This window comes from Dictyostelium discoideum, assembly GCF_000004695.1.
Source record: "Dictyostelium discoideum AX4 chromosome 3 chromosome, whole genome shotgun sequence".
Classification (NCBI taxonomy): domain Eukaryota; phylum Evosea; class Eumycetozoa; order Dictyosteliales; family Dictyosteliaceae; genus Dictyostelium; species Dictyostelium discoideum.
The window spans coordinates 499,788-520,100 of NC_007089.4; the positions used below are offsets into that span (position 1 = coordinate 499,788).

General features: G+C 20.9%; 11 protein-coding genes and 1 non-coding gene across 12 annotated transcripts in view; 5 read left to right on the top strand and 7 right to left on the bottom strand.

Moving 5' to 3' along the window:
• Window positions 1-20: 20 nt before the first annotated feature.
• DDB_G0278719 (immunoglobulin E-set domain-containing protein) lies at window positions 21-1,625 on the bottom strand (the record flags this gene model as incomplete). The annotated part of the gene is made up of 1 exon (XM_637125.1): window positions 21-1,625. The coding sequence occupies one exon, from the start codon at window positions 1,623-1,625 to the stop codon at window positions 21-23; it is 1,605 nt and encodes a 534-aa protein (XP_642217.1).
• Window positions 1,626-2,029: 404 nt separating this feature from the next.
• On the bottom strand, window positions 2,030-2,638 carry rsmG (small GTPase; the record flags this gene model as incomplete). Its single annotated transcript, XM_637126.1, has 1 exon — window positions 2,030-2,638. The coding sequence occupies one exon, from the start codon at window positions 2,636-2,638 to the stop codon at window positions 2,030-2,032; it is 609 nt and encodes a 202-aa protein (XP_642218.1).
• A 2,016-nt stretch (window positions 2,639-4,654) lies between these two features.
• Window positions 4,655-6,292, top strand: carC (G-protein-coupled receptor; the record flags this gene model as incomplete). Its single annotated transcript, XM_637127.1, has 2 exons — window positions 4,655-4,988; window positions 5,154-6,292. The coding sequence occupies 2 exons, from the start codon at window positions 4,655-4,657 to the stop codon at window positions 6,290-6,292; spliced, it is 1,473 nt and encodes a 490-aa protein (XP_642219.1).
• A 125-nt stretch (window positions 6,293-6,417) lies between these two features.
• DDB_G0278633 (hypothetical protein) lies at window positions 6,418-8,754 on the top strand (the record flags this gene model as incomplete). The annotated part of the gene is made up of 3 exons (XM_637128.1): window positions 6,418-6,457; window positions 6,832-8,178; window positions 8,645-8,754. The coding sequence occupies 3 exons, from the start codon at window positions 6,418-6,420 to the stop codon at window positions 8,752-8,754; spliced, it is 1,497 nt and encodes a 498-aa protein (XP_642220.1).
• Window positions 6,596-6,678, top strand: tRNA-Tyr-GUA-4. The gene has a single exon. It is a non-coding gene; the product is annotated as a tRNA-Tyr (tRNA).
• A 699-nt stretch (window positions 8,755-9,453) lies between the features above and the next one.
• On the top strand, window positions 9,454-9,823 carry hbx7 (homeodomain containing protein; the record flags this gene model as incomplete). The annotated part of the gene is made up of 2 exons (XM_637129.1): window positions 9,454-9,536; window positions 9,664-9,823. The coding sequence occupies 2 exons, from the start codon at window positions 9,454-9,456 to the stop codon at window positions 9,821-9,823; spliced, it is 243 nt and encodes an 80-aa protein (XP_642221.1).
• A 178-nt stretch (window positions 9,824-10,001) lies between these two features.
• Window positions 10,002-11,794, bottom strand: DDB_G0278227 (hypothetical protein; the record flags this gene model as incomplete). Its single annotated transcript, XM_637130.1, has 3 exons — window positions 10,002-10,482; window positions 10,572-10,953; window positions 11,038-11,794. The coding sequence occupies 3 exons, from the start codon at window positions 11,792-11,794 to the stop codon at window positions 10,002-10,004; spliced, it is 1,620 nt and encodes a 539-aa protein (XP_642222.1).
• Window positions 11,795-12,749: 955 nt separating this feature from the next.
• On the bottom strand, window positions 12,750-15,422 carry DDB_G0278229 (hypothetical protein; the record flags this gene model as incomplete). The annotated part of the gene is made up of 1 exon (XM_637131.1): window positions 12,750-15,422. The coding sequence occupies one exon, from the start codon at window positions 15,420-15,422 to the stop codon at window positions 12,750-12,752; it is 2,673 nt and encodes an 890-aa protein (XP_642223.1).
• A 278-nt stretch (window positions 15,423-15,700) lies between these two features.
• On the bottom strand, window positions 15,701-16,108 carry DDB_G0278231 (hypothetical protein; the record flags this gene model as incomplete). Its single annotated transcript, XM_637132.2, has 1 exon — window positions 15,701-16,108. One exon carries the CDS (start codon window positions 16,106-16,108, stop codon window positions 15,701-15,703), a length of 408 nt encoding a protein of 135 aa, XP_642224.2.
• A 621-nt stretch (window positions 16,109-16,729) lies between these two features.
• On the top strand, window positions 16,730-17,644 carry DDB_G0278233 (hypothetical protein; the record flags this gene model as incomplete). Its single annotated transcript, XM_637133.1, has 1 exon — window positions 16,730-17,644. The coding sequence occupies one exon, from the start codon at window positions 16,730-16,732 to the stop codon at window positions 17,642-17,644; it is 915 nt and encodes a 304-aa protein (XP_642225.1).
• Window positions 17,645-17,675: 31 nt separating this feature from the next.
• On the bottom strand, window positions 17,676-19,337 carry DDB_G0294557 (hypothetical protein; the record flags this gene model as incomplete). The annotated part of the gene is made up of 3 exons (XM_001134579.2): window positions 17,676-18,890; window positions 18,962-19,120; window positions 19,242-19,337. The coding sequence occupies 3 exons, from the start codon at window positions 19,335-19,337 to the stop codon at window positions 17,676-17,678; spliced, it is 1,470 nt and encodes a 489-aa protein (XP_001134579.2).
• Window positions 19,338-19,744: 407 nt separating this feature from the next.
• The window catches only part of DDB_G0278635 (leucine-rich repeat-containing protein), a gene marked incomplete at both ends in the record, with an annotated part of 1,875 nt that continues 1,306 nt past the window's right edge, over window positions 19,745-20,313 (bottom strand). The window contains one exon of the mRNA XM_001134580.1: window positions 19,745-20,313. This exon is cut by the window's right edge and continues 1,306 nt beyond it. Coding sequence (XP_001134580.1) covers window positions 19,745-20,313 — 569 coding nt within the window.

Sequence of the window (20,313 nt, forward strand, 5' to 3'; positions counted from 1 at the left end):
ATATTTTTTTTTATTTTAATTTATTTATTTTTATTATATAATTTTGGAATTATTGATTTTCTTTTTAATAGTATAATAAATAAAGAAATTATAAAAACTAAAACAGATATATTTGTTAATGTATAAAAAGCAGACATTGCTGAAGTAATTGGATATTCTTTATCAACTTGATTATTGACTGAATTTGTAAATTTTGTAAAATCCTCTTCTTTTTGATTTGGATTAATTTCATTTTGTATTGAATTACGATGATTATGATTTTCAATTAATTGATTTATTGATTTTTGATAAAATATTTTTTTTTCAATATATATATATCCCTTATTATTCATTAACTTTACAAATGTGTATTCTAGTGTTTCATTATGAATTGGACCAATATAACATGTTAATTCATCAAATAAAATTTTATTACTATTATCATTATTATTATCATTATTATTATTTTTATTATTATTATTGTTATTATTATTATTTATTATACCTATGGTATCGTATGATACCTTTTTAAAATTAATAATTGATGATGAACATTGTTCATCACCAATTAAAACTATTATATCTAAATTAAAATGTAAACCATAAATTGTAATTACTCCACCATCTCTTGATAAACCTTTAATTGATTTTATATCTGGTAATTGGTATGAAAATTGTAATTTATTTTCAACAGAATTTATTAATATATTATTTAAATATACTTTTACTGGAATTAATTTTCCATCATGTACACCATCTGGTAATGTTGCTTCAATTAAATTTGAATTTAAAATTCTTACATTTGAACAATACTTTTCACCAACTTGTACTGAAAAATTACCTTTTAAATTGTTACCATTAATTATCAACTTTCCATTCTTTATTAATAATGATGATAATTCTTTATTTAAACTTAATATTTCAATATTATTATTGTTATTATTATTATTAATATTAATTAATTTATCATTTTGTTTTTTATTATTATTATTATTATTATTTAAAATTAAATTAATTGGTAATGATTTATTATAATTCCAATTAATTACTAAATATAATTGAGTATTGGTTAATAAATTTATTGTTGATTTTGGTATTTTAAAATTAATTTCATTTTCGTTTATTAAAGTATTAGAATTTAATATTAAAATTTCATCAGTATTATTCCCAGTCCATAATATGAAATTTGTATCGAAATTTAAATAATACCCATTTAATTTTAAAATACCATCATTTGTTAAAATTAAATTTGATATTATTGGATATGGATGAACTGATTCAATTAATATAATACCACATTTACTACTACTACCTTGATTATTGATTTGATTTGTTACTAAACATGCGTCAATTGAATGTGCATTTAATTGATTTTTATATTTACTTGATTCAAAAGTACATTCTCTATAGATATCATTCACTATTTTACAATCAAAACCAATTGTTATTGTTGGTTTTGAAAATTCAATATCACTATAAAGTGTCCAATTACTATAATAAGCATTATTTATATCTGTTTTTATTTTAATATATTCTTTATTAATTTGAAATTCTTTTATTATAGGTATATAATCAATTAATTCACATTTTATAATATTAATAAATATAAATATTAAAAAAATTATAAAATATTTTAAATTATTCATTTATTTATTTTTTATTATTTATTTGTTTTAAAAAAAAAAAAAAAAAAAAAAAAAAAAAAAAATAAAAGATAAAAAAAAAAAAAAAAAAAAAAAAAAAAAATTTCTACTAAAAAAAAAAAAAAATATTGTTTTCAATTTAATTAAAGATAAAAAAAAAAAAAAAAAAAAAATATTCTACTAAAAAAAAAAAAAAAAATAAAAATAAATATATGTATATATATATATACTCACACAATTGTGTGTGTGTGTGTATGTGTGATTTGTTTCTTTTTTTGGGTTTTTAAATCTTTTTTTTTTTTTTTTGTAATTTCAAAAAAATATTTTTTTTTTTTTTTTTTTTTTTTATTTTTTTTTAAACAGTTTTAATGCATGATTAAATATTTTTTTTATTTTTTTTTTTATTTTTAAATTTTTATAAATTTATTAAATAATTTAATTATTTTGTTTTTTTGATTTAAATTTCTTAAAACTTTTTTATATTCTTTACAATTTTTAATTATTTGTTTTTCTTTATTTTCAATTGTTTCAATTAATAAATGAAAAATTGAACAAACTGATGATAAATTTTTAGAAGATGTAATTATTGTTGGTGCATCAAATACTTTTGATAATTCCAAAACTTCATTTTTTGAAATTTGATTTTTCAAATCAGATTTATTTGCAACCAATATTATTGGTGGCATAATATTACTTGATTTAAAATTTGATTTTATTAAATCTTTATAAACTTGAATTTTGTCTATTGATTCTCTATCATTTAAAGAATAAACAATTATAAAACATTGTACATTTGAAATCGTATCTGGTACCAAACAATTATATTCCTCTTGACCAGCTGTATCGTTACAACAAATTGTATATAATTTATTTTTGTATGAATATAATTTATTACATTTATTTTCTATTGTCGGTATATATGAATCTTCAAAATATGAATTCATAAACATATTAATTATTGATGATTTTCCAGTTTTTGCTGCTCCCAAAATTCCACAATTTATAATTTTTCTCATTTTTTTTTTTTTTTTATTTTTATTTTTATATTTTTTTTTTTATTATTTTTTATTGGAAATTCCCCAAATTCAAAGATTTAAAAATTTTTGAGTTTATTATTTATTTATAAATATTTTTATTTTTTATAATTTTTATTTTTTTTGTATTTTAATAGTTTTTTTAAAATTTTGTTTTATTTTTGTGGAAAATAAATAAATAAATAAATAAATAAATGAATAAATAATAAAAAAATAAAATAAAAATGGAAATAAAAAAAAAAAAAAAAAAATATCTTTAAATTGTTATATGTATTATACAATATATCAAAACTGAAAATGATGATCAAACAAAAACAGTTTATTTTTGTTGTTACCGTCGTTGTTGGTAAAATATCTATTTTTGATACTAATACAAAATCATATCACAAAACACACCATATTAAAATACTAACACACACAAACACATACACATTTTATTTTTTTTTTAAATACAACAAAAACAATTCATATTATTATTATTTTAAATTTAGGTTTAAAAATAACATTAATGAATACAAAATATTTGCCACCTCTTTAAAAAAAAAAAAAAAAAAAAAAAAAAAAGTTTTTTAACCACTTTTGGTGTTTTGTTTTTTGTTGCACACAATAATTTTGTAATACAAATTTGTACTTTTTTGGAAAATTTAGTGGTGAATTTTATTTTTTTTTATATATAAAAAAATTATTTCAATTATTTGAAATAAATAATAATAATAGAACCTCATATAAGAATATTATATAAATAAAAAAAATGTATGAAATATAAATAGAAATTATATATATATTTTTTTTTTAATTTTTTCAAATTTTTAAAGTTAAAAATACAAAATACCAAATAAATTTTTCATACCTTTAATTATTATTATTATTATTATTATTTTAATTTTATACTATTATTTTTATATTGTTATTGTTATTATTTTTATTTTTTTCTTTATTAGTATTATTATTATTATTATTATTATTTTAATTTTTTTCTTTTTTTATTTTTTTTTTTATTTTTTTTTTATTATGATTTTACTTTTGATAAAAACTTAATATAATTTCTTATTATTTTAATTACTAATATACCTAATTTATTAATAAATTTTTTAATTTTATTTTATTTAATTTTTATTTATTTTTCATTTTCTTAATAAAATTTTATATCTTGATTAAATTTCTTTTTTTTATTTTTTTTTTTATTTTTTTAACGATAAAAATAATTTTCAATATTTTTTTATTCCCTAAAGTTATTTTTAGTGCTATGTGGTGATAATTTCATTATATCCAATTTTATTTTTCTTAAATTTTAAAAAAAAAAAAATAAAAAATAAAAAGAGATATATAAAAAAAGGATTCGTTGTATTATTATTAATTACAATTTTATTATCGAATAACAATATTATAACATCATTTTAAATACTTTTTTATATTATTTCATAGACCCCCCCATACAATAATCTATTTTTAAAAAACAATTAATATTAATATAATCACGCTATTTTCTAAACACACAATAAACACACCCAAGCACCCACCATTTTTTTTTTATTTTTTAATTTTATTTTTATTTTTATTTTTATTTTTTTTTTTTTTTCCAATATTTGATACAGACAAAATGTATATTCATCTAAAAAAAATTTTTTTTTTTTTGTTTTATTTTTTTTTTTTTTTTTTTTTTTTTTTTTTTTTATTATTTTTAATTTAATATATTTCAATTACAAAAAAGAACACACACATTCACACAATAAAGAATCAAATTATTTTTTTTTTTTTTTTTTTTTTTTTTTTTCAATTTGATAATAATAAAAATTAAAAATATATATTTTATATCTTTTTGTAATTAATAATTATCTATAGTCGAAAAAAAAAATAAAAAATAAAAAATAAAAATAAAAAAAATTAAAACAAAAAACAAAAAAAAAACAAAAAAACAAATAATAGTAATAATAATAATAATTAAATAATAAATAAAAAGATCAATTTTTTTTTTTTGAAAATAAAAAAAAAAAAAAAATGGAAAATTTAAATACAACAAGTACGGCAGCATTAACTGGTATGACAAAACAAGAGAATGATGCATCATATGCAGTTCTATTGATTGCAGATTTTACATCAATAATTGGTTGTACATTAGTTTTATTAGGTTTTTGGAGATTAAAATTACTTCGTAATCATATTACAAAAATAATTACCTTTTTTTGTTCAACATCATTAGCCAAAGATTTAATATCAACAATTTTAACATTGATTGAAAAGAAACAATCAAATGGGTCATTCCAATGTTACCTTTACGCAACTGTTATCACTTATGGTTCATTGGCATGTTGGCTTTGGACATTATGTTTATGTAAGTATTTGTTATAGAAATAAAAATAATAAAAATAATAAAATAATTTTAAAAATTATGTTTAGAAAATAAAAAAAAAAAAAAAAAAAAAAAAAAAAAAAAAACTAATTTAATTTTTATTATTATTTAATATTAATATTATTATTATTTCTATTACTTTTACAGCATTTAGTATTTATAATTTAATTGTAAAGAGAGAACCAGAGCCAGAGAAATTTGAAAAATATTATCATGTTTTTTGTTGGGTTGTACCATTTATAATGTCAGTGATAATGTTGTCAAAGGGTGTTATAGAGGTGACGGGTAATTGGTGTTGGATTGGTAACACTTATGTTGGGTATAGATTTGGCTTGTTTTACGGACCATTTCTTGCAATTTGGTTCCTTGCTGCCGTGTTGGTTGGTTTGACTTCGAGGTATACCTATAAGGTGATTAGAAGTAGTGTTAGTGATAATAAGGATAGACATATGACCTACCAATTCAAGTTAATCAATTATATAATTGTTTTCCTTTTATGTTGGGTGTTTGCTGTTATTAATCGTATTGTCAATGGCTTGAATATGTTTCCAGCTTGGGTTAGTATTCTTCACACCTATCTAAGTGTATCGCATGGTTTCTATGCTTCGGTGACTTTTATCTATAATAATCCATTGATGTGGAGATATTTAGCATCAATAATTTTAATTCCATTCACAAAGTTTGGTTATTTTGTTGAAACTCAACAAAGATTAGAAAAAAATAAAAATAATAATAATCATTCACCAGTTGGGTTATCAAATAATGCTCAAAATAATAATCATCATCATAATCATAATAATAATCACAATAATAATCATAATAATCATAATAACAATAATAATAACAATAATAGTGATTTCGTTAATAATGACTCAAGTAATTATTATACTGCTTCAATGATTGAATCATTCTCTGTTCAAAATGAAAATTCAAAATCTATAAATGGTGCTGATAATTTTAAACAAAATGGTGCAAGTCAACAAGATGATAAAGATTCTCCAAATAGTAATAATAATAATAATAATAATAATAATAACAATAATAATAATAATAATAATAATAATAATAATAATAATAATAATAATTATAATAATAAAGATATTGAACCAATTGACAATTGTAATACTAATTCCATACCAATGGATAATATTGCCACTAGAATTGAAATACCTCCACAACATCCAACATTAACTCCTCAACAATCATTACAAGAAATTAATTTAAATGATGACGACAACAAAATTAATACTCACCAAAGTAACAAAAAAAAAGATTCAAATGTTTAAAAAAAAAAAAAAAATCCAAGAGTTTGAAAAAAAAAAAAAAAAAAAAGATCCAAGTGTTTAAAAAAAAAAAATAAATAAAAAAAATAAAAAAAATAAAAATAAATTATTTATGTACTTCGAATAATATGTATTCTCAAAAAACTTATTTTGATTTTAAAGAACAACGTGAAGAGGATGAAATTTTAAATAAAATAGATTTTGACCAAGAAACAAAATCGGCAAGGAAATTTTGATTTTCATTAGCCAGCTTGGCCCGATAGTAATTTAAAAATATCAAGCCAAAAAAAATTTGATTTTCATCAGCCGGCTTTGGCGCAATGGTAGCGCGATTGACTGTAGTAATATTAGTGATCAATCGGTTGCTAGTTCGAATCTGGCAAGCCGGACTTTTCGTAAAAAAAATTAAAGTCGAGGGTTCGATTCTTTAAATATCCAATTTGATTCTATCTCTCATGATAGTATTAAAAGAACATAAATTCATATTGGTATACCAATTAAATTAATAAATTTAATCCACAAGCTATTATCTGACTCACAAGCAAAAATTTCAATTAATGGTAAAACGACCAGAAAATTCGATATTAAAAGAGGTGTAAAACAAGGCGACCCAATCTCGGCCACTTTATTTGTAATTGTAATTGAAATATTAGCAAGAACAATAAATGCAGACAATTCAATAATTGGATTACCAATTTCACCCAATCCACAAATTAAAATCAAATTTACCCAATTTGCAGACGACTCTACAACATACAACATCAACTACGAACAACAACAACAATCAATCAAACATTTCCATAATTTCTGCGCTTCAACATCATCATCATTAAATTTTGACAAAAGTGCAATAATAGAAATCAACCCCCACAAAATCACTGATAAACACATAATAAACAACATTCCACAATCAAAAAGAATACCAATTACCAAAAAAGATCAATCAGAAAGAGTTCTTGGCTATTTCTTTAATCATAATGGTTTACATAGGAAATTACCAGAAACAATGAAAACACTGATCAAATCATTAGTACTATGGAAAACTAGTGGCACAACATTAAAAACAAAAACAACCATCATAAACACCTACTCACTATCACCAATAACATATTTATCATACCTTGAAGAATTTACAAAAGATGAAGAAATTCAAATTAATAAATTAATCTCATGGTTTATGAATTCTCCCGCAAATTCTGAATCACCAACTCTCAATACCAATTCCATTGAAAACAACACATCAACCATCCATTCACGTGCAAAAATACCTTTGATGTGTTATGATAGATCATTAAAACCATTAAAAGAAGGTGGTTGGGGTATGTGGAATATACAATTACGACAAGTTGCTCAAAAGATTTGGATATACAACAGATTTTTACAAATGCATAAATCTGCAAACAATTCAATATACATGATAAGTTGGATGGATCAAATCATCAACAAATCAATCTCTTCTCCATACCTTATAAAAATCAAAAAAGAATGGGAAAACTATGCAACTCAAATTGGACATCTAAAAGATAAAGTTCAAACCCTACAACCAATATTAACAAAAAACCAAACCTCTCAAACATTAAACACAAATAATATTTCACTACCACCAACACTCAAAGAAATCTACTCGAAAATACTCAACAATCACCAATGCAAATCAAAAGACTATATTGACAAGAAATATTCAGATCTACTTCTTAATTCGCACCAACAATCAATACAACTATTATGGAAATACACTTACGACCAACTTTTTGTCAAAATTCAAAAATTAAAAGATCCAAAAGGCCGTGATACAATGCAAAGATTCCATGCTAGATTTCTTCCAATTAATCATCTACACAACAAAGTTTGCCCCATTTGCAACAATGAAATGAATAATGATCCCTATGGTCATTTGTTTTTCAATTGTCAACACACAATCAACTTCATAAACCACGAAAAATTAAAATATTTTATATATAAAAATTGCAATGGAAACAAAAACTGGTCACTAACAAAAAACCAAACAACAAAATTATACACACTCATTTATAAACCACAAACAAACAACAAAGCATTTAAACCAGATCCAACTATCAATATAAATTTTCATTTTGCAGAAAACGCACAATATAAAAAATACAGGTTCAACTGGAATTATATAAACACAAATCTTGATCTAGTCAGAACACATGCATATTGGAACATAATCTCATTAGTTATTCACCAAATATGGATATGGTTATGCAAATCATTATTTGACATCAATATAACTCAATCAATTGACAATTGGAACAACCAAATAAACAACACAACACTAGATTATGATATATTAAAATCAAAATGGCACAAGCTAATAAGATTGGAATATTCAAGAACATTATCAAACTTTAACCAATACTCAATTAAAAACAACCTCACAAAAACTCAAAAAGAAACCCAATGGTCCGAAACCATCAAAAAATTTAAAAAAGAATGGAGCATAAACACAAATGAACCAATTCCAACAATTACACCACCAATTAATTATTAATTGCCTAATCTAAAATAACATACCATTTTAAATTCACAAAAACTAAAAAACCTAAAATAAATAAATAAAAATAACATACTAATTGTATACTACAATAGTTTATTTATATCAAAAAAAAAAAAAAAATACCCAATTCCGAGAACATCTAATTCCATCGTCTATTAATAAAACTATTAATTATTGCTAACTTCCTTTACTGGATAAAGGTGTTTAATTAAAATTTCTAAAAAAATCATCCAAAATCAATATCAATCATTTTTGTCAATCCAAATATATCCAAATATAAGAAGTTCCTGAAACAATTAATAATTGTTTTTTTCCTTTAATGGATAAACACTGGTTAATCAACTAATCTAAAAAAATTAAATATATTCAAAAAACAATGGATACATTAATTTTTTTATTTTTTTATTTTATATAATTTTGTGTATTTTTGGGTGCTCTATATTTATATATTAAATTCTTGTAAAATAAATTAATTTGTTAAAAAAAAAAATAAAATAAAAATAAAAAAAAAAAAATTAAAATATTTTTATTAACAATTCCCCAAACCAAAAAAAAAAAAAAAAAAAAAAAATTTCATCAATAAAAGAAGACTTTGAACCATTAAAAAATAATAAATATCATAAAATTTTAATTTTTTTATTTTAATATGATAAAAGATTTTAACGAATCAAACATAAGAAATATAAGATCGTCAGGCATTAGCACCAAAAAGTTAGAAGACTTTTTTTCGTAAGAAGGAATATAAATAAAAAAATAAAAAAAAAATAAGAAAAAAAAGTTCAAAACAATTTTATATTTACCAATTATTATTATTTTAAAAAAAAAAATAAAAAAAAAAATAAATAATATTAAAAAGTATTAACCAATATCCAAATAAAAATGAAATAAAAGATTTTGCAAATTACTACCAATGTGATGAAACCAAAATAAAAAATTGGTTCAAAGGAAAGAGAGACCGTTTAAAAAAAAAGTCATCAAATAATGAAAAGAGTGGAAATAAGTTTTATTTTAAATGATTAATTAAAATATATGTATATATAAAAATAAAATAAAAAATAAAAAAAAATAAAAAAAAAGCTTTTAAAAACATTTTATATAATATTAAGTCTATAGAAAGTGAGTAAATATACAAAAGTTTTAATTATTTTATTTAATTATTTAATTTTTTTTTTTTTTTTTTTTTTTTTTTTTTTTTTAATCTTTTTTATCATCGTCATCATTATTATTATTATTATCAATTAAAGTTGGTTGCTCGAGTACAGCCAAAGAATATTTTGAATGTTGATGACTTGGATATTTGATGATATGACAAGTTGTTGGATCAAATGATCTAATCTCCATGATAGTTGAGAGGAGTACAGGATCAACAGGATTTAATAGATTTTGAATATTTTGAGCAATCTCTGAGAAATCCACAGCATCTAAATTTGGATTTCTAAAAATTGATTGTGAGGTATTATTTGGTTTAAAAGAGTAACAAAGAAAAGATATCATCAATATGAATATTGGTTCTGATAAAGTGAATGCCAACCAATATAAAGACCATACCATCACAATTCTTAAACTATTTACAAATAAAATCGCACCTAAATATAAAACTACTGAAGTTCTTAAATTTGTAAAAACTCTTTTCTTTTCTGATAAATTATTTACTTGTTCTAAATTATTAATATACCTATATACATATATTTTAAAATAAAATTTTTATTTGTTAAAAATTATAATAATTATAATTATAATTATAATTATAATAATAAAACTTACCTTGATAAAATTGAATGAGAATAAAGAATTCTTAAATTCTTTGTAATATTTGTAAATATTTTTGGCATCATAAAAAAGTAAAGAATCATTAAACTAAGGAAATAATAAATATCATTATAGAACCTAAAAAATAATAAAACACCACAAAGGAAGAATCCTACCACAAAAATTGCCTTTAATTCTGATCTTGATAAAGTTTGTCTTGTTACTCTTAATCCCCTTGATAATATAAATAAAGTAAGGAAAAATGCTGTTTCTGAAAAGGAATAAAATATATTTTGAATATACCATAATGCCATACTATAAGTACCAAGATTATTTGCATCTGTCCAAAACGAATATTGAACGATAATTAATATTAATTTTAAAACTAATACAATATCTATTTTTTTAAAAATAAAATTTTTATGTTAGAATAAAATTATAAATTTATTATTATTAATAATATTATTTTTATAATACATACATAAAACAATATGTAAAATATTTAAAGAACTTTTATGACAATACCAAAATATTGTAACAGTAAAAAATAAACAACAAAATATTATCATAATATAACGATAGAGTAGAGGTAATTGAAGGTAACCTTTCTCCAATTGACCATTTCTATTTGTTAGGGTGAATGACATATCAATGGAAGCAGTTCTAGTATCTGTACATTTTAAAATGATAACTCTATACATATCGGAATCTGGTATATCAAATGTACCTTTAAAACCTTGATATAATGGAATATTATTTATTGGACAATTTGATAAAGTTGCTGTACCATCGCATAATTTAGTTTCAATTGTATTGGTTGGTGTTGAACCAATTACTGATTGATAATCTCTATCTTGACATATCCATAGTGTAATATTATTAATTGGTATTATTACACCACCTGTACTACCTGTATAAACTGGTGAAGTATTATTATTATTATTATTATTATTTTTATTATTATTATTATTATTACCGCCCATTGTAGTAGTAGTATTATATAAAACAATTGTACCATCCAATTGAAGCTTCTTTATATTTATATCTGCAAATCCATTACTATCATATCCATATTGTTCAACCATATAATAATTACCACTAAATGAAAACTCTCTATCATATATCATACAATTCCCTTTATCTAAAAATAATAACAATATTATTGTTGTTATCAATATTATAAATTTTATACTATTACTACAAATTCTACTATTACTACAAATGTTTATTCTATTCATTTTCTATTATTTATTGTTTTATTTATTTTCTTATTTATTTATCAGTTTGTTTTTTATTTCTATTTATTTGTATGTGTTTGGTGTATGTCTATTTATCTATTTGATATTCTATTTATTTGTTTATTTGTCTATTTATCTATTTGATGTTCTATTTATTTGTTTATTTGTTTATCTATTTTAAATTGCTAAAAAAAAAAACTATTGTTTTTTTTTTTATTTTTTTATTTTATTTATAAATCTATGGAGAGAAAAAAAAAAAAAAAAATTTTTATAGTATTTGTATTTTATTTCGAAAATTATTTAAAATCATGATCTTTTTATTTTATATTTATTTATTTGTTGTTATTTTAAATTATCTTTTATAAACAATAATTATACATTAATTAAAAAAAAAATAAAAAATGAAGAAAAAAAATAAAAAATTATAGCAATAAAAAAAAAAAAATTTTTAATTCACAAAAACGATAAAAATAAAAAAAATAAAAAAAAAATAATAAAAAAAATAAAAAAAAAATAAAAATCTTGGCGTTGGATATAAACTTTAACAAAATAAAATGAAAAAAGGGTTTTGTCTGATTGTCTTTTTAAAAAAGTAAAATTATTAAAATAATTATAATAATTATAATAATTATAATAATAACTATAATAATAATATATAGAATAAATAAAATTAAAAAATAAATAAAATTAAAAAAAATAAAAAAGGGTGTGAAGAATTTTTTTTTTTTTTTAATAAATAAATTTACTCTTCTTCCCACCAAAAATAAAAAAAAAAAGAAAAAAAAAAAAAGGAGAATGGGATGTATAAAAAAAAGATAATTTTATTTTAAACTTTTTAATTCTATTTTTAATTTTATTTTTCATTTATTTTTATTTTTATTTTTAAATAAAATTAAATATGTTTTTTATTTTTTTTTTTTTATATTTTTTTTTTATATTTTTTCATTGAATTAAATTATTCATCTAGTTGATGAATTGGGAAATAAGTTTGTAAAAGTTTTCCATAAATTTGATAATCTTCTTTGGTGAAGATACAAAATATAATTCTATCTATTTTTTTATGATGAATTTTCAACCAATTAGAGATGGTTGATAGGGCGATATGAGCAGCATCTAAACTTGGGAAACCATATACACCAGTTGCAATACAACAAAAAACAACAGTTTTGAGGTCATTTTTTAAAACGATATCCAAACAAGACTCGTAACATTTCTTTAGAGTATCTGGATTTTTATCCATTGGACCAACAGTATGAATTACATATTTTGCTGGTAATCTATAACCTCTAGTGATTACTGCTTTACCAAAGTCACATCTACCAAAGACTTTACACTCCCTAACGAGACCAATACCAGCTGCCTTATGAATTGAGCCATCGATACCACCACCACCCAACAAAGAGGGTCTGGCTGCATTCACAATTGCATCGACTTCCAATGTTGTAATATCACCACCAAATAAACAAAGTTTTTTATTCAAATATGCACTTGGCTCGATCTCATTATTTGGTTTTGGAACTCTATGTCTGTTATTCTCTAAAAATTGATACCAACTCGTTAATTGATCCCATGTTTTATAATCGTTACCACAAACATATAATTTTCTTTTCTTTTCTCTAAATTTAGGATCACTCATATCTAAATCATCTGCCATCATATCTTCTTCACTCTCACCTATACTATTTGAACTTGATGATTCAAATAAACTTTCATCATTAAATTCCATTTCATATTTCTTTTTATTTGTTTGTTGTTGCTGTTTACTAATACTATCAAAATCTTTATTATTATTATAATTATTACTATTATTGCTATTACTATTACTATTATTATTATTATTCTTTTGAAATGGTTTAAAACTAGCTACAATTTCACGTTTTATATTTCTCCTTTTAGTTGTATCATCAGTTCTTCTTTGAACAAAAGCATTATAATCTATAATTTTATCCTCTTTTCCAATTCTAATTATTAAAGATTTTTCTGCATTTTGGTATCCACATTCAATAGTTTCATTTATTTCTGAATTATATTCTTCCCAACCTGAATCACTTTGCCAATACCATTTACCTGAACCTTGATCATTATTATTATTATTATTATTATTATTATTTTTATTATTATTATTATTATTATTATTATTATTATTATTGTTATTATTATTATTTGATGAAGAGGATTTTTGAGTAGTTGATGAAGTTGTATTTGTATTTGATGTTTTTGGTGGTGTTGTTGTTGTTGGTTTTAGTGGTACATTAGAAGTTGTTTTTGGAGTTGAAGTTGTATTTGTATTTGTTGTTTTTATTGGTTCACCTTTTCTAACAGGTCTAACTTTTTGGTTATCATCATATCTTCTTTGAAGTAAATTCTCTAAATCTACAAATCTATCATCATCAATTTGACATCTTTTATTTCCTTTTTTAACTGATTCATCCAATTTTTGAGAATCTGAATCTGAATAATCTCTCCATGTTCCATTATCTTCTCTCCATTGCCATTTTTTACTATTATTATTATTATTATTATTGTTGTTGTTGTTGTTATTGTTGTTGTTGTTGTTGTTATTGTTGTTGTTATTGTTGTTGTTACTGTTCCTGCTGTTACTGCTGCTGTTATTATTAGATGGTGTTGATGGCTTTGGGGGTGTAGTACTACTTTTAAACATTGAAAATGCATTACTAAATTTAGAATTTTGATTGCTTGAGGAAGAACTTGAATTTGAATTTGAATTTGAATTTGAATTTGAATTTGAACCTGGTTTAAATTTAGATTGTTCACCAGTTAAAGAATTTGGAACAGAAGATAATGGTAAATTAATTGGAATTCTACGAATTTCTCTTTGTTTTAAAAGTGAATCATATCTTTTTTGTTTAAAAGTTTTAAAGTCGATATATCTTTCTTCATCGATTCTAATATCTTTTGATTGTTTTTTATAAGCTTCTTCAATTTGATACATCTTTTCAACATCATAACTCTCCCAACCACTATCGGATCTCCATTGCCATCTATTTGCCAATTCATCAGAGTTTATTACTGGTTTTGATTGACTTGCTAATTCCTCTTCAATTGATTCATAAACAGATGGATCAATATCAATATCATCATCATCATCAATTTGAATATTGTTATTATTATTATTATTATTATTATTATTATTATTATTATTGTTATTGTTATTGTTATTATTTGTCTTTTTAAATGGTTGTGGATTACTATTATTATTATTATTATTATTATTATTATTATTATTATTATTATTATTATTATTGTTATTATTATTGTTATTGTTGTTGTTATGATCATTATCATCAAATTTTCTTTTTTGTACAGATTTTGGTGTTAAAATTACAGCATTATTAATTTTAACTCTAGAGTCTAAATCTTTTGGTGTTTCAGTCTCTTCATCACTATAAACAAATGTACCTTCATCTTTTTTATTTTTGTTGTAATTGTTATTATTATTATTTTTATTATTATTTGATTGATTAAAGAATGATAAATCGTCTGTGTCTTCGTCATTGTTGTTATTATTATTTCCATGTGGTTGTTGGGAATTTGAGTTATTTGAGCTATTTGAATAAAAACTTCTCATTTTATTACCAAAACTATTTGTTTTATCATCATTTGACATTTTTTAATGTATAAATTGGAAACAAAAAGATATTTTTTTTTTTTTTCAACAAATATTTTTTAAAAAAAAAAAAAAATTTTAGAAAAATAATTGAAAAAAAAAAAAAAAATTATAAAAAAAAATCTTGGCGGGATTTTTCTAATAAAAAAAGAAATTTATAGAATTTAATAAATTACTTTTATTTTATTTTTTTTTTTTTTTATTATTTTTTTTTTTTTTTTCTAAAATTATATTTTGGTTGACTAATAATAATTAATAGTTATTATATTTTTGATTGACTAATAATAGTTATTATATTTGATTGACCAATATAAAATTGCAATTAAGACGGTATACAAAGAGAAGAGACATATTGAAGCGAAACCAATCTTCTTTATAGTTCCAGATTGAGTATTGAACACGTAGAAACTTGAGAAAAAGAATGGAAAGTAGAATATGAATCCCAAAACGAAAATCATAATTGAATAAAATACATCATGGGCAACAACATCTTCTGGAGCTATTAAACTGAATTTTCCAACTTGTTTTGAATCGATTGAACTTTTTTTAGTTAAATACATTGAATTATTCATTGAGTCATTTGATGAATTGTTAATTTCATTATAATTATTATTATTATTATTATTATTATTATTATTTGGATTTGAATTACTGTTACCTTCAATATCAATATCTATTCCTGCCATTTTTTTTTTTTTTTTTTTTTTTTTTAAAAAATATATTATTATTATTATTATTATCTATAACTATGAACTTTAAAATAAATAAAATTTTAAAATTTTTTTTATTTTAAAGAAAATTTTTTACAATATTAAATTAATTTAATTTAATAATTGATTTTCATTTTTAATTTTTATTTTTTATTTAATTATTAATATTCCAAAAAAAGTAAAAAGTTTTTTTTTTTTTTTTTATTTTTTTATTTTTTTTTTTTTATTTTTTATTTTTTTTTTTTTAATTTACTAATTAAATTATATTTTTTATTTTATTTTATTTTATTTTTTTTATTAATTTATTTATTTATCTAATAATTAGTAAGTGAAAAATATAATCACTTTTTTAATAAAAATTTTTTTTTTTTAATTTTTTTTCTTTTGTTATTATAAAATATTTAATTTTTTTTTAATTTTTTTTCTTTTAATTAAATTTCATAAATGTAACAAAAATAAATAAAAAAAAAAAAAAAAAAAAAATAAAATAAAAAAAAAAAAAAAAAAAAAAAAAAAATTAAAAAATTTCAAATACTTTATTTAACTGAGATACATATTTATATATTGGTTTTGATAGTTTAAAATAATAATAATAAAATGGCAAATAATAATATTGAATTTGAGGATTGGTATTCAATTTTAAATGTTGAACAAGATGCAACGACAACACAAATTCAAAATGCATATAGAAAGTTAGCAAGGAAATACCATCCAGATAAAAACAAATCACAAGAGGCAGTGATAATGTTTGAAAAAATCTCTATTGCCAATACTACATTATGTGATGAAAATAAACGTATAATTTTCGATTCACAATTATTAGCTAAAAAAGAAAAGAAACGAAAAGAACAAGAAATGGATAACGTTAGAAGGAAAATGAAACAAGATCTATTTGAAAGAGAAAACCAATTTAAAAAGAGAAGAGAGAATGATACAAATTCAAAAAGGAATGTTGAAATGGAAAATGAACAATATAGACAAAATTATATAAATGAATTAAAGAGACAATCACAACAACAACAACAACAGCAACAATATACAAGTGACGAATATTCTCAAGAAAGTTTAGTAATTAAATTAAAATGGAAGAGTAGGTTAGCATATACAAAAGATCAAATTATTGATATACTATCTAGTTATGGTACTGTTGATACCTTTACAATGGTTGATAATTCTACATCATCCTATACGATTGCTTTAGCAACCTTTACACAATTAGAATCTTTATATCAAATTATAGTAAGAAAAGAAGATTTAAAAATGAATTTTAATATAAAAATTGAAAGATTAAAAGGAACGACTACTGATAGTAATGGTGGTAATTCTAGAAGTACCACCACTACCACCACTACAACCACCACTACCACAACTACTTCATCATCATCATCATCGACAAATTCAAACTTTAATACAACAACAACCACAAAAACATCATGTAACAATATTTTAATAGATGAAGATGAAGAAGATGATATTTTATCAAAAATGAAGAATTTTAAAAAAAATATTTGATCAATAAATAAGTAAATTTATTATAATTTTATTATGTAGTAGTATTATTATTATTATTATCATCTTCGTCATCATTATTTTTTTTATTATTATTATTATTATTATCATCATCATCATGATCAATTTGATTATTTTTATTTTGAAATTTATTTTTTAAAAAACTAATTGGTTTTACTTCAGAAACTTGAACTATTCTATTGATACGATTTGATTCCTCTTCTAGGAGATCACCTAAAAGTTGAATTTGTTCAAATTGATCTTTTGAGAGATCAGCAGAGATTAAAGGACAACCCCATAATGGAGCACGTTTACCAGTTGCTTCCTCTTGAACATTTTGTTGTAATTTACATAATTTAATTTGATGATCTTCTAATTGATCTCTTAATAATAAAAGATTATTTAATAATGATTGATTCTCTTGCTCCTTTATCATACGTTCCATTACCAAACGTTCGAATCTTTGATTTGATAATTCCTGTGTGTACATATTTAACATTGATTCCAAATGAAACTCTTTACTGATATTAACACGCTCTTGCTCTGCCAATTCTTTGACTTGCTCCAATAGCAATTGGTTTTCAGATTTCTCTTTTTTTGAAACCACTTTCTTTGTGGCCATCTCATAGGCATTGTAAAACATGGATGTGTACAACATCACGGTACGGTCGTCGGCATTGCCATTGACAAGGTCCTCGGCATCCAACAATTTGGGGATATTGAGATTCTTTTCTGCAAAATCAAATACCGCATTCAAACGTGCAATTGAATCCAATCCCTCCAAGCCGTCCAACTGGCTGAACGACAACTCCTCGCTCCCCAACACCCCGCCCCTCAAATTGGCACCCTCCAATGCCAAATCCGATGTACTCGATGGGAATTGTGAGAACTGTCTTGCCATTGATAAAAATGCTAAACCATCTTTAAAACCATTTTTAAATTGTGTGACATTCATACCTGTTAAATTTGAACACCATGCTAATAAATTATTCTCTGCTTCTGTTTGTTCCATTGACACTTGATGATTATTGGAAGATGGTGATGATGATGATTCACCACCACTACCACCATTGGCACGAATACCTAATATTCTAAACTTTCTATATAATGACCATAAAAATCCAAATATCATCTTTTTATTACCATCATAAAAATCTTCTGCACCAATTGATGAAATACTTCTAATCTTTATATCTAATTCTTCTTCAATAAACCATAATGCAATTGTAATATTTTGAATTCTATTAATCTTTTTATTAATTTATTAATAAATATATATAATTTTTTTTTTTTTTTTTTTTTTTTAAAAAATTTACTTACTTTATCTTTTGGTTCTGGGTTAAATTTTCTTCTACATTTTTTATTTGAAACCAATTCTAAGAAATATATTAATTTAGTACCATCAGAAAAATCAGTTGAAATATTTTCAATCTTTAAATTCTTTTTTGATAATAAAGAATTAACCCAACTAAGAAATGCCTTTTTAAAAAAAAAAAAAGAGTAAATATTTTTTTTTTTTTTTTTTTTTTTTTAGATCTATTACAATTTATCACCAAATTATAAAAAATAAAATAAAAATAAAAATAATAAAATAACATACTTTTTCTTGTGCACTCTCCCATCTACTTTGAGCAAGTTGAGTTTGTGATATTGGTTGGGTAGAAGTACTTCCTTCTGCTGATGTTGATGTAGACATTTTAAATAAATAAATAAAAAAACATATACAAAAAAAAAAAAAAATTAACAAGAATTTATAAAAAAAAAAAAAAAAAAAAAAAATAAAAATAACAAAAAAAAAAAAAAAAAAAATAAAAATAAAAATAATATTTTTTTTTTTTTTTTTTTAAATATTTTTTTTTTTTGGGATAAATATCTTTTTTTTTTTTTTTTAAAAAAAAAAACAAAACACTTCTTTATTCAAATAATGGACGATGTTTTCCTTTTTTTTTTTTTTTTTTTTTTTTTTTTTTTTGGGGTATATTAATACATATGTTTTTGTTTTTTTTTTTTTTCTAAAAATAAAAATAATTTATATATTTTTTTTTTTTTTTATATATTTATTTATTTATTTATAGATTTATAGATTTATATTTAAATATCTATTTATAGATACCCAATTGTAATATTATTAATTTTTGAAAAACTAACTAATCGTTTTAAAGGACTATTTTGTGATAAAGAAGAATTTGATAAAATTGTATTTGATTCTAAATTTAATTGGGTAATTTGAGTATTATTTTTTAAAGTATTCAAAACTAACTCTATAATTTCATTTGAAAATGTTATTTGATTTTGTGATAAATTTAATGATTTTATATATTTAAAATCATTTGAATCGTTTAAATTTGTAATTATATAATTATTATTATTATTAATAATATTATTATTATTATTATTATTATTATTCGTATTTAATTCGAGTGATTGTTGTTCACTATTTGGTTGTTGTTGTTGTTGTTGTTCTTGTTGATGTTCTAATTCTAAATCGTAATCAAATTGATTTGATAATAAATTAATTAAACCTTTATTACCAATTTTATTTAAAGATAAATTTAAATGTTCTAAATTTTTAGACTTTTTTAAAACTCTATAGAAATAGATACAACCTTGTTCGCCAATATCATTCATTGAAAGATTTAAAGATTTGATTGTATTGTTTTTTAATAAACTTT